Below are 15,454 nucleotides of genomic sequence, written 5' to 3'. Positions count from 1 at the left end.
TTTGCTGTGAAACTGACTCTGACCACTATATATGCAGTGAAGGGTATATATATATAACCTTTACTTAAAAATACTAATTTTTGCAGATTGAAAACATGTTTAAATTCAAAATCAGTGATTCCTATGAACAAAAAGGTTTAACCCTTCTTTAAATCATATTATTAGTATTTCTCCATTGAAACAATTTTTTCTGTTTTCTAAAATTTGAATCCACGCAAAAATTTTTATTCAGACAATGCTACTTGACCGTTTATAAAATAATTATAAACACAGATTTCTCCACAATACCATTTTCTCATCAACAAAGTTTTTACTTTCTGGTTAGAGTTCTTTTATCTAGTTCCATGGAGACTTCAAAACTTATACTTGAAATCAAGACAACCTATTTGGCTGACAAACTGTGAACATATTCTATCCTCAGTTATTGATAGGAAAAAGTAAAGAGAAAGTTTAACTTTGCAAAGATCCTTATAATAAAAATCTTCCTTTGCCTCTTTATACAATTGGAGGTAAAAATGAGTTGAGTCTGCTTTACCTTAAACACCTTGGATCCATGCTTAGAAATAAGAACATGTTAAAAACATAGTGCCTGCTGCTGACAGCCTTTAAATAACTGTAACAATATCCTCTCTACCTCTCCCTAAAGGGTATGTTCCAACACTGCCAGTCAGGGTCTAAACTAAACCCTGTATATGTTCTCTTTTTTTTTTTTTCTATATGCCTTCCCACATATCTGTGACAAAGTTTAATTTATAAATTAAGCACAGTAAGAGACTAACGATGATAACAGTGTAACATTCTGTATAAAATGAGTAGCATCACTAGGGTGACTTGAACAAAGCACTGCGCTACCACAACTATTGATCTAATAACCACTGGACAGATAGCATATACTGTGTTAGGAAGAAAGGCACAAAATAGAGAGGAAATGGGATACACACTCACTGCCAGAAGATATTTACTAAAGAGAAAGAAATTTGCGGAGGAGCTCAACTGCCTGTGTGTATGAAGCCAAGCTCACGGCAGAGGCCTGGTCCTCCAGCAGACTGCATCTTACAAAGTTTGGGAGATGACGTCAGAGTACTGTAGGAAAGGCAGTGGGTGAGTTTTCAACCCCAGTAGGCCTTCCTCTCTTGGGGCCTGGTGATTGGAAAAGAATGCCAAGGGTGAGATGGGGAACAGTGTAGGGAATGAGTTTGAACTGATTTTTGGAATTCCTGAGAAGGGGAGATTGGCTCTGCCTTCAGGTACGGTGCTAAATAGCCAAGGAGCTATCAAAGTCTGAGGCTTATATCCTGCTCGGTCAGGTTAGTTACACAAAACAAAGGGCTGATTCATCCATACGTAGGATGGTTATGAGCTTTTATCATGCTACTCAGACTCGTGCAATTTAAAAATTATGAATTGTCTGTCTCTAGAATTTCATTTAATATTTTTAGACTGTAGTTGACCATGGTAACTGAAATTGTGGAAAGCAAACCATGGATAAGGCCTACTGTAGCATCCTATGATATGAATGCACTCAAAAACAAAAGGAATGGAATTTCCACCCTTTATATTTCCTTCCTCTACCTCCAAGATAATAATTTCTAGTGTCACTGATAGATTAAGGATATTTTCTTAAAAACATTAATACCTACGAGAGAGAGAAATCAGTAAGGAATCTATTCCCCTTTAGTATTAGTGCTGCCAAAGCTATTCTGCCTCAGCATTATTTATAGTGTGTGCTCTATCTGTGAATGCACAAATGGGACAATTAAGGGAAAATATTTATTTCCAATTACCTCTGCAATAATGGACATCAGATCAGCTGCTTAGTCACCTCATGACAATCATGTGTATATATAAACTACTAGAATCATAATTGCCTTTGTGGCTTTAATCACCAACCAGATTTATTCTCTATGCAGCATGTGGATTGGGTATGGTTCAGTTGTTATAGCTATGCTTTTTAAATGGGTAATTATAAGGGCCAGCATTGTAACATAACATGTTAACTCACAACCGATAGTGCTGGCATTCCTTATGCGTGCCAGTTTGAATCCTACTCATCCAACTCCCTGATAAACGCACTTGGGAAAACAGCAGAAAATGGCCCAAATATTTAGGTGCCTGCCTCCCCACATGGGCACTGCCAGTGGAATTCCAGGTTCCTGGCTTTGGCTCGGTCCATCCTCAGCTACTGCAGCCAGTTGGAGAATAACCAGCAAATAGTTGATCTTTTCTTTCTGTCTCTCCCTTTCTCACTCTAACTCTGCCTTTCAAGTACATAAAATAAATCTTTTTTTTAAGTCACTATAGTGCCTGGTGCAATAGCCTAGTGGCTGAAGTCCTCATCTTGTGTGGGCCAGGATCCCATATGGGTGCTGGTTCTATGGCCATTACAGCCACTTGGGAAGTGAAATAGCAGACAGAAGATCTTTCTGTATCTTCATCTCTCTGTATATTTGCCTTTCCAATAAAAATAAATTAATCTTTTTTTAAAAATCGTTACAGTGCAACTTAAAAGCAAGTAAATCCCTTGGAATTGCAATTAAATTGGCTAAGAGACTTCTGTTGTTTTTCGTTCACTTAGATAATAGTCATAAGTCTTTTTCCTGGATTCTATGCACTTAATGGACCTCTAAGTTTTCTGCTCATTTTCTAATTTATGCTGTAAGCTTTTAGTTATAATTGTTCATCTTCTAAAAATAAGAATGATTATTTCTAAATATTTAGCATTACCAACTTTCTCATATGTGTTTTTTACATTTTTTTAATAGTGTCTTACTAGTTCATTATGGATAAATGGAAAAGGAAAAGCTGAGATCAGGTCAAAGTGAAATAAAGTTTACTACCTAATACATAAAAAATAATTGAGCAGCAAAGTAACATTTATAATGATTTCCCATAGAGCACTTAGTACTGTGTTTGGAAATTCTTCGGGAAAAAAGTGGATTGATAGAAGCAAAGGTTAACTTAATTTGTGCTATACTAGTATTTAATCAGGCACACTTTTTTGTCAAGTAGCATTTTTTCTTGCTTTAGAATAAATAATTACATTTTTTAATTTTTTAATATTTTAATTACAGAATGCATATACAAAATTAGAAATTCATTTTATATGTAATAAAAGTAAAATTCCTACACAAAGTGCACGCTGTGGTCACAGGAGTCAGCTTCCTCAGAGCTGCTAGGCTGGGTCTTTGTTCACACAGACGGTAGACATCCCTTTGTTTTGCCCCTCCTTCTCTTCTTCAGCAGTCATTCAATGACAAGCGTAAAAAGAACCTCTTTTCCCGAAAATTCCCCTTCTACAAGAACAAGGACCAGAGTGAGCAGGAAACAAGTGATGCTGACCGTAAGTATGTGGATCCAGTGGTCAACTGAAAATAAATGTAGAGGGAACCTACTGCCCTGCAGTTGGTTGTTACCATGGAGACAGTTTCAAGAGCTGCAACAGGTTACCAATTTTCTTAACCAGGAAAATTTAATAGATGTGGATTTATTTGTATTTCAGCCTTAAATTAGGAATTCTTAATTCAAAGTAATAAATTAGATGTTTATGATTGAAATATATAAATATAAATCATTTTAAGTGAAGGTGCAATGAAAAACTTTAATGTTCATACAATCAAAGAATGTTTTGGAGAAAAAATAATGCTACCCTGTTGGTTTCTAGGTATACCATTTCCAGAATTTAATGCCAGATTTTCTGGAATCGTTTTATTCTATCCTGTTTTCCTCATTATATATAAATGACCTCAGTTTTTCTTTTAAAATTTTTTTCTCCTCTTAACCAGCCATTAAGCTAGAAATTTTTATTTGAGAGAGAGAGGGGGGCTAGATAATATTCAGCTGTTCACTCATCTCAGAATCTAGGAAATTTACAAAAATGTTCTGTAAGATATGTGTACCTGTAATGGTCTTGGAACTGTCTCTTACTGTAGCACCAATTTGATGCATTACTGACAACTATTTTCTTTGATTATCTTTTATTGCTTGCTCTCTGGGGACTACTCTCTACAGGAGATCCCTGACGACATGGGATCAAAAGGCCTGAGTAAGTGATCAAAATACTCCCAAGTTATTTTTAACCTCCATCTGCAGATCCCCCCTTTTCAGATGCAGTTTCAGATTCACAGTAGTGCCCTCTGGCAAAAGGAGGTGTATGATTTACATTGCTGTTAGACTTTTCATGTTATGACATGCTTGGGATTTTTTTTATTTATAATGCATATCATTTGTTTTTCTTATACTCTGTTTTTCACATATGACTTGAACAACTCTTCTCATATTTCCATTTTTCTTTTTGTAATTTTTAATACAGAGGCTTTTTTAACATAATACTATCCATCCTTGATATTAAATTGTGGAAATATGCTTTCTTGGAGTTTTATATCCCCCTTTTCCATTAAAATAAGTTAAAGTCACTTTGATTATATATTGGAACACTATTGCTATGATGTTAACATATGAAGCACAGTGGAAATTCAAATAATGATTTGTTTGGGGGAAGTTACATTTTTTTTTTTTAAGGAGCTAATAGATTTTGAGAAGAGTTGTAAGAAAAATTACCTTTTGTTTTTCCTTTGAGATTCTGTGGGTTTTTTTTTATTCTTATTGTTTAATTTTCTATTTAGTACTTAATCTTCATGCAAAGTTTAGCACAGAGTCTATAGCTATCAAGAGGACATTCAGTGTTGGTATGAGTGAATAAAAAATTTAATAGAATTTTAAATTTGAGTGTTTCAAATTGTTTTAGCTGAAAATTAACCAAATATCATGTAATCTTAGTTGGTAATGACTCACAGAGGTAATTTTCTCAGCTAATTTTTGTAGTTGATTCTCTCCAACTAGACCCTTTGAAAACATTTCTATTTAAAGCACTGATCATTAAGAATATAGCTAGTATCGCTTAATTTTCTTAAGACAGTGAATTTCACAGGGTTCTTTCATTTATGCTGAGTTTACACTGGACTTTTAATTTAAATTGAAGATGCTTTATTTCATTCATAGTAAAGTAAATTTCTATTACATTGAAGGTGGTTATACGTTATGTATAATTATTCTGTTATACATACACTGGCTTTTTTTTTTTTTTTTTTTTTTTATGTACCTTACTAGAATCTGGTTTCCTATTGCTAAGGGTGTCCTTTTGTTAAACTTTTAGATTTGGAGAGTTATCAGTGAAAACTTTCAAAATTGGAAAATGTTGCCACAGATTATTAATGCCATCTAATTTGAGATCTGTAACATCCTGCATAGGTGATATGGATCAGGAAAAGGATCCACCTCTTAACCACTTTTGAGTCAGCAAGAACCTAGGAAAAACCATAGAAAAGGGAATAAATCATGACATTGGTTTGTAGTGAGAGATGATAATTACAACTTTATCTTGAATCTCTAGTTCTGACAAGAGGAATAATATAAAAACTGGTGATTTATTATCAAGCAGTGTCAGAAAAATACTTGATTTTCTGGACAATGACTTAAGATGCTTTGAATAATGGACTTGTGGTTCATTTCTGAGAAATTAAAAGAACTACTCACCTAGTAATTTGGTGAGATCAGTTTTTAATTTGAAAAATATTGAAGGAGACAAGTAGATATCAGTTAAATTAGAAACAATTATCATGAAAGTCACCACATAAAACAGATCACATAAATCAACTGACAGAGTGCTCAGTATGCATTTGAAAATAGACCAACAGGACAGGGACATTCTTGTAGCCTTGGATTTCTGTTTTCTAGATTCCAGTGTTCAGAATACAGGGAATAAATCAAGCAAAATTCAGTAAAATTTTAATATAATAAAGTAAATGTGGACTTACACAGATAGTCATTAAACCTTATTGGAACTGGACTTCCTGAAGATTTATAGAAAGGTGGATTATTTCAGAGAAACAAACCTGAAGAGTGGTAAATATCAGAAAAAAATGTACATTTGCATATAAATTCAAACCTATGAAATTTAGCATAATTCGTTGAAAGGCAGAGAGAGAAACACAAGTAATATGATACATTGCTTTTTGCAAATATGAATCAGTGATCCTTTATTCAGAATTCAAATTAATGGTTTACCCTGTTGACAACAGATTGTTTTTCCAAACCTGATTTTGAGTATGAGGACTATAGAGTATGAAGTCGGGGAGAATGCAACTAAATAATATTTCTTAGCAATAAAAACCTAGGCAGCTCTTCTACTTGCGTGGGGCCATTTTGAAAAAGCTCAACAGAATAAATTTGGGTGTGAGTCAGTGAGAATAAAAGGAAGCAGGGCACAAAGTTGAAATCATTGCACACAGGTTGGAAAAAGGTTTGTTACTAGCTATTGTATGCAGCCTTGCCATTTTTGTAACTTTTCTATTATGTAGAACCCTTCAAAAGCTTGCTCTCAGGTGCATAGATTATCCAGTATATATCTCCTTCCCTTTCTTTTCATTTTAAAGACTTACTTAAGTACAGTTGTACAGAAATGTTTGATACCAAAACCAGACCTAAGGATGGTGTAAAGCTAGTAGTAGTACTTGAAATTGATGATGTGAGATTAATAAAGAATAAAGGAATGATAACACTCTTATTGAGTAAAAATATTTGAATGAAAAGATAATTCTAGTTTAGAGATTTTAAATACTTTATTCCTCAAGCATCATAAACAAGATTTTAAAAACTTGAGAAAGAATATTTATACCATGTGTATCAAAGGAGTTAAATCCTTACACTGTAATTCTTTTTTTTTTTAAGATTTATTTATTTATTTATTATTACAAAGTCAGGTATACAGAGAGGAGAGACAGAGGAAGATCTTCCATCTGATGATTCACTCCCCAAGTGAGCACAACGGCCGATGCTATGCCGGTCCAAAGCTGGGAACCAGGAACCTCTTCCTGGTCTCCCAAACGGGTGCAGGGTCCCAAAGCTTTGGGCCATCCTCGACTGCTTTCCCAGGCCACAGGCAGGGAGCTGGATGGGAAATGGAGCTGCCGGGATTAGAACCAGTGCCGATATGGGATCCTGGTGTGTTCAAGGCGAGGACTTTAGCTGCTAGGCCATGCCGCTGAGCCCTACACTGTAAATTTCTAACAGAGAAGTAAAAAGCAGGCTAACCCTCCATCAGAAATTTTGACAAGTGTTTAAAAGATAAGTGAAATAAGCATTTATTTTCCTAGAAATCAAAGAACAAAATGATGTTTCAAACCTGTCAGTTTGACACTTGTTCCTTTTAGTAGAACTTGATGATGGAAACTACTTTCAAGGTAGTATGAGAGTGTAGAGGTATATAATCTTTCTAGGAAATAATCTTTTTTAAGATTTATTTATTTGTATTGCAAAGTCAGATATATAGAGAAAGGAAGAGAGACAGAGAGGAAGATCTTCCATCTTACGATTCACTCCCCAAGTGGCCACAGTGGCTGGAGCTGAGCCATTTCGAAGCCATGAACAGGAGCCTCTTCTGGGTCTCCCACGTGCGTGTAAGGTCCCAAGGCTTTGTGCCATCCTCGGCTGCTTTTCCAGGCCACAGGCAGGGAGCTGGACGGCAAGTGGGGCTGCTGAGGCAAGGACTTCACAAGGACTTCACAAGGCTATCACACTGGGCCCAGGAATAACCTTTTGTTCCACTAACTCTTCAAGGAATTTTATTCTAAGAACATGAGAATAATTAAGAGTTGGTGATTAAGGCCTGGCACAGAGGCCTAGTGGCTAAAGTCCTTGCCTTGAACACGCTGGGATCCCATATGGCCACCGGTTCTAATCCCAGCAGTTCTGTCTCTCCTCCTCTCTGTATATCTGACTTCACAATCAATAAATTAGTTAATTAATAGATAGATAAATCTTTTTTTAAAGTTGTGATTAAAACAAACTGAGTCACATTTATTATTATTTGGGAAAGATTTTTTGAATGAAGCTATTCTAAAGTGTCTTAAAATTGGGTAATGTTTAATGAAGTATGATTTGTCCATATTTTGTTATGTTGTATAACCGTTGAAAATCATAATTACAAGGAGAAACACTAACAAGCAAATGAAATATGAAATTATACAAATGAGTTTTATCCCTGACTTTCAATTAAAGCATATCCTGGGCTATTTAAATAGTGTTGTTGAACATTCTTACACATGTTTTCTGCTGGGGAAATACCTAGGAAAAGAATTACTAGGCCAAAAGAATATAGATGTTTGTTGTCACAGAGTATCCACAAGTTTATCTTTTCATTTTAGAAAATCTGGTGTATGGTGGAGATAACTTGTCTATTATTCTTTCATCTTTTTTTTTAAGTTTATTGATTTTTATTGGAAAGTCAGGTACCAAGAGAGGATCTGAAGCCAGGAGCATGGTCCCAAGGCTTTGGGCCATCCTCAACTGCCTTCCCAGGCCACAAGCAGGGAGCTGGATGGGAAGCAGAGCTGCTGGGATTAGAACTAGTAACCATATGGAATCCTGGCGCATGCAAGGTGAGGATGTTAGCCACTAGGCTACTTACTGTCCCAGGCCTAACTTGTCTGTTCTTAAAAGATTTGTATAATTGTTTGGAAGACAGAGTTAGAAATCTTCCAGAGCCCAGCACAATGGCTCAGTGGCTAAATCCTTGCCTTGCACACACTGGGTGCCAGTTCATGTCCCAGCTGCTCCACTTCCCATTCAGGTCACTGCTTGTTGCCTGGGAAAGCAGTGGAGGATGGCCCCAAAGGCCTTAGCCATATGGGAAACCCAGAAGATGCTCCTGGTTCCTGGCTTTGGTTTGGTTCAGCTCCAGCCTTTGCTGCCACTTGGGGAGTGAACCAGTGGAACAAAGATCTTTCCCTCTATGTTTCTGTATATCTGTATATCTGCCTTTCCAATAAAGTAAATAAACATATATATCTTAATATATAATGCTTTGTAAGTTAAGACATTTATAGTTATTGATGTTTGTGATAAACAGCAAACTATAATGTCTAAATATAAATATAAAGAGGTAAAGAAAGCATACATCAACCCAACAGAATCTTACGTAGTTTGAAATAAGAATGTTGAGGTATATGTACTAACATGAAAAGAAATTTCAAGGGCAGACATTTAGCATAGCCCCTAGGCACCCCGACATCCCGAATTGGAGTGCCTGGGTTCAGGTTCTCTGGTCTTGATGCTGGCTTCCTGCTGGTACACAGCCTAAGAGGCAGCAGAAAAGGCTCCCATGTTGGAGACCCAGATTGAATTCCCAGTCTTACCTGTTCCATGCATTTGGAGAGTGGTTGACAAAACTATGCTCACTCTCATCCTTGCTCCCTTGCTGCCTTTGAAATAGATAAAATAAACATTTAAAACAAAATATTAGCTTAAAAGAAGATATCATTTGTGTGATTGTCATTGCAGATAACTTTTGTAAATGTTTGCCTTTTGCAGGTTAGAGTAATGCATTTTACACTATGATGACAATTCAAGAATTTTTTAATTTGAAGTTTTAACTTCTGTCTCTACTTTCCAGTAGTGCTCCCTAACTTTAGGAGACCCATGGATGTTCTTACAGATACTTACTCCCAAATTTTGTCTTTTTCCTTAAAAAAGAAGTCTTTCCTTTCTTTTACAGGAAAAAATATAGATTTCACTTTTACTGAAAGCTTGATTTCCAGTGTTTTTCAATAACAATATTAGTCTTGTTTACTGTTGAAGGAATGTATTTATTGAAGGAATATCCAATATTCCATTTATGTGTATGAGAAGAGTGCCTACTGATTTTCTGGCAGTTCAGTTATGAAGTAGGGTCTCTTATGAAGGAAAACAAAATTGTTTTCAGTTAAATATATTTTGTTGTTATGTTTTGATTATAAAGATGTAATCCTACCGTCTAAAATTCCATTCTATTTTAACTTTTTGAGCATTTGAATTTATGGTATCTAAAATACAGTGTATGATCTCAGAAACTTGGATTTTCGTTATCTTCAAGAACAAGAGAAGCTGTACTAAAAATCCCACCATTTATTTATTTATTTTCAGTTACAAAGACATCCCTTTATAAAAATGGACATCTAGTATGCTATAAACGTAACTTGTCTCCTAAGCCATTGTTTCTGTTTCACAGACTAAATTAAGTGATGCCAACTACATTTCCTCTTTTTGAGGTTTGGATTTACATAGGACTAATTTAAAATTGCTTTGTCCTGTTTGTCATATATTGTATGTGATTTGTAATATAAATTATATTCATAAGCTGTTTTACAAAAATAAAGCTTTGTTCTTAATTTCAGGTATTCTTCCTTACTATTCATGTTCATTTGAAAATATTTAATTTTTCAAAGAAAATCAAAAATGTTTGTTTAAATTGATTTGATATATGTGGTTTATATTTCAACATTTCATAATGTTTTTATTTTGATAGTTTTCTGTTTTAAACTTATGATGCTTTTTTTTTTCATTATCCTGCAATTTCAGAGCATGTAACTTCTAATGCCAGCGATAGTGAAAGTAGTTACCGTAAGTGTTTAAAGTAACTTATATTTTATAATCTCAAAGTAATAAATATCCTTTGGGAGGGATCGATAGTGTTAAATTTCATATTGAAATGCTTAAATTTTTTTAAATATCTATGTTATTTGCAAGTTACGGAGAGAGAAAGGAAAACAAAGAGAAGAAGAGACACAGATCTTCCATCCATGTTTCACACTCAAATGGCTGCAACAGCCAAGGCAAAGCCAGGAGCTAGGAGCTTCTTCCTGGTCCCTCATGTGGGTGCATGGGCCCGAGCACTTTGGCCATCCTCCACTGCTTTCCCAGGCACACTAACAGAGAATTAGAGTGAAAGTGGAGCAGCTGGGCCTGCAACTGGTGTTCATAAGGGATGGCATGGTAATGGCAGGTGAAGGTTTTTTCCCTCCAAGCCATAAAGCTGGCCCCAAATGCTTGTTATTTTTGAATCTGTATCACTAAGTAATATTCTGTTCTTCAGGAAAAAAAAAAATCATGCTACAGTTTAACATCTATAGTCTTCAGATTTGAAATCTAAAGTGTGCCATCCAGAATTTGCAGTTTAGTCTTCAGAAACCTTTTGAATTTTGAACAGTTTCAGATTTGGAAATTTCAGATTAAGGGTGCACATCCTGTTTCAAAACGCAAGAAACTAAAGGCTGCAAAAGCTGAAAAACTTCTTCTTTAGGCATTTCCCTATAAGAAACCTCAACCCATGCAATTGCTGAGATTTTCAAAGTTTTAATACTTTAAAATCCTTATTATAACCAGTATTATGTGTATACACAGTACATATTGCTGTGTACATAGCTTTTATAAGAAAAAACAAGTATCTCCATGAGAGTAAACTAGTACTTTGACATTTGTTTGATAAATGTTTTTAACCTAAGCACTAAAATATTTTTCAGAAAAACAAACTATACTTAGCTTTATTTCCTTTCTTATTCTGTGTCAGCAGTATAGATAGAGATCACAGCTTTTGGTGAATATAAGAAATAAAGAAGGAAAAATTTCTAAGGATTGCTCAGAAAATAATACTTTTGTGTATTATATTCTTGGTATAGCAAAGCAATATGTATGAGCATATTTTTACACAGTTTTAGGCATGGGAGAATGGGAAAGTTCATGAATATTACCAATTCTAGCACCTTAAAAATTAAAATTCTTTTCAACCTTTTCTTTCACTGCTGTCTAATATGAAAGTAATCTTGATTACAGATGAGTATGGCTGCCCACAAGGTCCATCATGTTAAATACCAGTCCCTAATATTTTTTCATGTTGACAATATATACTTTTAGCCCTCGTTCATTTGGTTAGTTATTTCTTTTACATAAGTTAATTAATCATTTTTTATGTAGGAATATGATATTTTTATTTTGGCATTTTTATTAACTAGAACCCATTACAGAGTAGTTGAGTGGCTTTCTAGACTAAAATGAGGTAATGAAAGTATATACTGTCTCTCTCACCATTTGCATGAATTAAGATGTGGAATATATTCAAATTGCATGTTTTTGCTAGTATGTGAACCATGTTTTTTATATCCAATACTTTGAAAAACAACTTATAAAGTATTTGTTTCATATATTTCAGTCAGGTTATTGAAACAAAGAAGTATAGTTCTAAATCAAGAAACAATGCTTGTGCAGTATGAATTTTTAAAAGCAAGCTGCATATGTACAGTATGATTGCTTTCATTAACACTTGGATGAACACTCTTTCTGAGTTTATTTTCTGTATGTGTTTATGTGTGTTAAGAACACTTGGAACTTGGAACTTCCTAATTCTTCTGAATGAATTCAAATTTGACTTGCAGACTTCTAATTTATTATATTTCCTAAGCTGTAAGCCTTTAATAGACTTCTTAAGTGCTTGTAAAATCAAAGCATTCACCTCCGTTAGTACTGATTCATTTTGTAGGAAAGGAAGGATATTGCTGTATCTAAAGTTCTTTTTAATTCACTTTTTTTTAAGATCTATTTATTTTGTTGGAAAGTCAGATATACAAAGAGGAAGAGAGACAGAGAGAAAGATCTTCTGTCTGCTGGTTCATGCCCCAAATGGCCGCAACAGATGGAACTGAGCTAGTCCATAGTCAGGAGCCAATTCCAGGGCTCCCACGTTGGTGCAGGGTCCCAAGATCTTGGGCCATCCCCGACTGCTCTCCCAGGCCACAGGGAGCAGGAGGGGAAGCGGGGCCGCCAGGACATGAACTGGCACCCGTATAGGATCCTGGCACCCACAAAGCGAGAACTTTAGCCTCTGGTCTACTGCACCAGTCCCCTTTTAAATTCACTTTAGATGCTGATATTTTAAATTGAATTCATGAAATTTGGTGAAATAATAACATCCTTACCTTTGTATTTACAGTTTTTAAAAGTAAGATTATTGTAGTTACCTTAAAAATAAAATTAGTCTGATAAATATTACAGTTGGTGATGCCAAAAAAAATCATTTTAAGTAGCAGTAAATTAACAAATATGCATATATGAAGAACTACTAAAACTACTAATGTTTGAACGGTTTAATAGTTCCTAACTCTAAATTTAAGAAGTAGCATATACTCAGTATCACAAATGTAGATTTTAGTAGGTTGAATGATAATCTTTTAAAATCACAAAAATATTATTGAATAAATAGCACACATCATTTTGTATTAAACCTTATGACTATAATTTGCAACGTTTTTTACTAAACATTGTCATCATTAATTTATGAAAAAAAGTACCATTTTCGAAATCTGTACCATTTTACAGGAAAGTCCTACTTACTGATAGGTATATATGAAGAATTAGACTAGTAGTATCTTTTCAGATTTTCTCATCTATGCTTTACCTTTTTAATAGGTGGTCAAGAAGAGTATGTCTTATCTTATGAACCAGTGAATCAACAAGAAGGTTTGTGAAGCTTGTTCATCTTTTATATTCCTTTGGAAAAATACATGTCCAATTCACGCCTTTAAAAAAATATTAGAATTTGACTTATCACACAGATATACACAAGGGTACTTAAGAAAGTTCATGGAAAGTGGAATTAAAATAAAATTAAGGGATAAGTTTATTTTGTTATAAAAAATATTCTGAAATCCATTACATAGCTGTTTATAATACACTTTTTCCATGTACTTTTTGCCAGATTCATTTCAAAATCTTTAGTACCACAGTAAACTTGAGCCCATTGTCCGTTAACTCCTTTAAGTACCCTCATATTTATAGAAATGTACAAATATATTTGTTTTATGAACTACAGTTTAGCCCTAATTTTTATATTGGTATTTTCTAAGTAAATTTTTTTCAATATTTGAAATAGTATTACTGTCTTTCCAGTAATCTTTCTGAAAATCTTGGAAACATCTTTGACCTTTCTCTGTTCCTTGTCTTCGTGCAATTATGTTCCAAGCTCAATTTATTCTACTTTCATCATATCTTTCTTATGTATTATCTCCTTTTCCTTCTGAAAGAAACTTATGTATTTGAAAAGCAGAATTACTCTGAGAGGGAAAGACAGAGATCTTCCATTGGTCTGCTCCTCAAATGAGCCGTAGGCTGGGCCTGACCAAAGTCAGGAGCCTGATCAGGTCTAACGTGATTTCAGGAGCCCAAGTACTTAAGTCATCTTCCACTGCTTTAACAAGCATGTCAGCAGGAAGCTGAATAGGATGTGGAGCAGCTGAGACTCAAACCAGCCACACCACAACCCCAGCCCCATGACCTCCTCTTCATCCTCCCTACCACAGTGTTAGTTCTCACTAGCAAGTCCCTTCTTTCCGCATTGAACCCCTGATAATCCAACTCATACATGACTGTTATCTTACTGTGATTTTAGCCCTGCCCACACCCAGTTTCCATTTTATGCTTCCTTACAAATTCTACTTCAGAACTTACATGTAAAACACTGTGTATTCCTATTTGTAGTAAGGTAATGTTAACAGTTCATAGAAACATCAGCTAAAATGCTATATTTGTTTTATTATCAAGTACTTGATATCTAGCAGGAAACTGAATCAAGGTCAAGACCTTAATAATAGTTTATTAAATAGCAGGTTAGGCATCTCTGATTAATGGTCCAGTGATATGAATAAAAAAGAGAAAATAAATTATTCAAAAGAGTTAATGTTTTGATCTCCAGTGTAATGAAATAGCTTCGTTTTCATTGAATGTTATTGCTTTTAACATGCAGTTTATCTTTACAGTGAATTATACTCGACCAGTGATCATATTGGGACCTATGAAAGACAGGATAAATGATGACTTGATCTCAGAATTTCCTGACAAGTTTGGATCCTGTGTGCCTCGTGAGTAACTCAAAGGAAAACTCTTATTATTCCTTTTTTTTTGTTTTCCTGTCACTCTTTGGAACAAAAGTAAACATAATAGTTTTTTATCAGTTACTCCTGCTTTTAAATATTGAACACCTCCCCAAGTTCTTTTCTCTTAAAGATACGACTAGACCAAAACGAGATTATGAAGTAGATGGAAGAGATTATCATTTTGTGACTTCAAGAGAACAGATGGAAAAAGATATCCAGGAACATAAATTCATTGAAGCTGGCCAATATAACAACCACCTGTATGGAACAAGTGTTCAGTCTGTGCGAGAAGTAGCAGAAAAGGTAGGCATCATGTTAATGCAGAATATGGCTTCTCTTCAGACAAGTGTTTGACCGTGTACAAAAAGAATATTTATGAAAGGATACAAGATAAATATTACGTCTGATTACTTTATTATTTTTTATTAATAGTTTGTTAAGCTAATTATTTAATTTTAGGTGGCATAGAAAAGTGTAAGTTTGCATGTAAGATAAAATAGACAATGAAAATGAGAATAGAAATAATACCATGAATCTTCTAAGAGGAGAGATTATTTTGAGGCCTTTTTCCAGAAAACTTGTGTTTAATCCTAGCCTTCCAGCATTTGAGGGACTAAAATCAGTAGTATCCATCAATAGAAATGATTGAAATGTTCAAGATAAGTGCAGCTGTTCCAGTCTTGAAACTGGACAAAAACGTCTCCTCTAGTCTTCATTTA

General features: G+C 34.6%; 1 protein-coding gene across 27 annotated transcripts in view; it reads left to right on the top strand.

The window, feature by feature from the left end:
• DLG1 (discs large MAGUK scaffold protein 1) overlaps positions 1-15,454 on the top strand; it is a 198,213-nt gene that overhangs the window by 169,738 nt on the left and 13,021 nt on the right. For 10 of the 27 annotated variants that reach the window (XM_041002724.1, XM_041002722.1, XM_041002725.1 and 7 more), the window contains 5 exons: positions 4,009-4,042; positions 10,393-10,434; positions 13,273-13,323; positions 14,619-14,720; positions 14,866-15,038. In XM_041002724.1, the coding sequence (XP_040858658.1) occupies positions 4,009-4,042; positions 10,393-10,434; positions 13,273-13,323; positions 14,619-14,720; positions 14,866-15,038 (402 nt within the window). Of the gene's footprint in view, positions 1-3,240; positions 3,341-4,008; positions 4,043-10,392; positions 10,435-11,628; positions 11,665-13,272; positions 13,324-14,618; positions 14,721-14,865; positions 15,039-15,454 lie in introns of all 27 variants that reach the window. The other 17 variants (XM_041002713.1, XM_041002714.1, XM_041002705.1 and 14 more) reach the window with 3 other exon arrangements.

This window comes from Ochotona curzoniae, unplaced genomic scaffold, assembly GCF_017591425.1.
Source record: "Ochotona curzoniae isolate NIBS_2020 unplaced genomic scaffold, NIBS_Ocur_1.0 scaffold_2587, whole genome shotgun sequence".
In the NCBI taxonomy this organism is placed as follows: domain Eukaryota; kingdom Metazoa; phylum Chordata; class Mammalia; order Lagomorpha; family Ochotonidae; genus Ochotona; species Ochotona curzoniae.
This window is presented reverse-complemented; position numbering and strand designations above follow the sequence as displayed.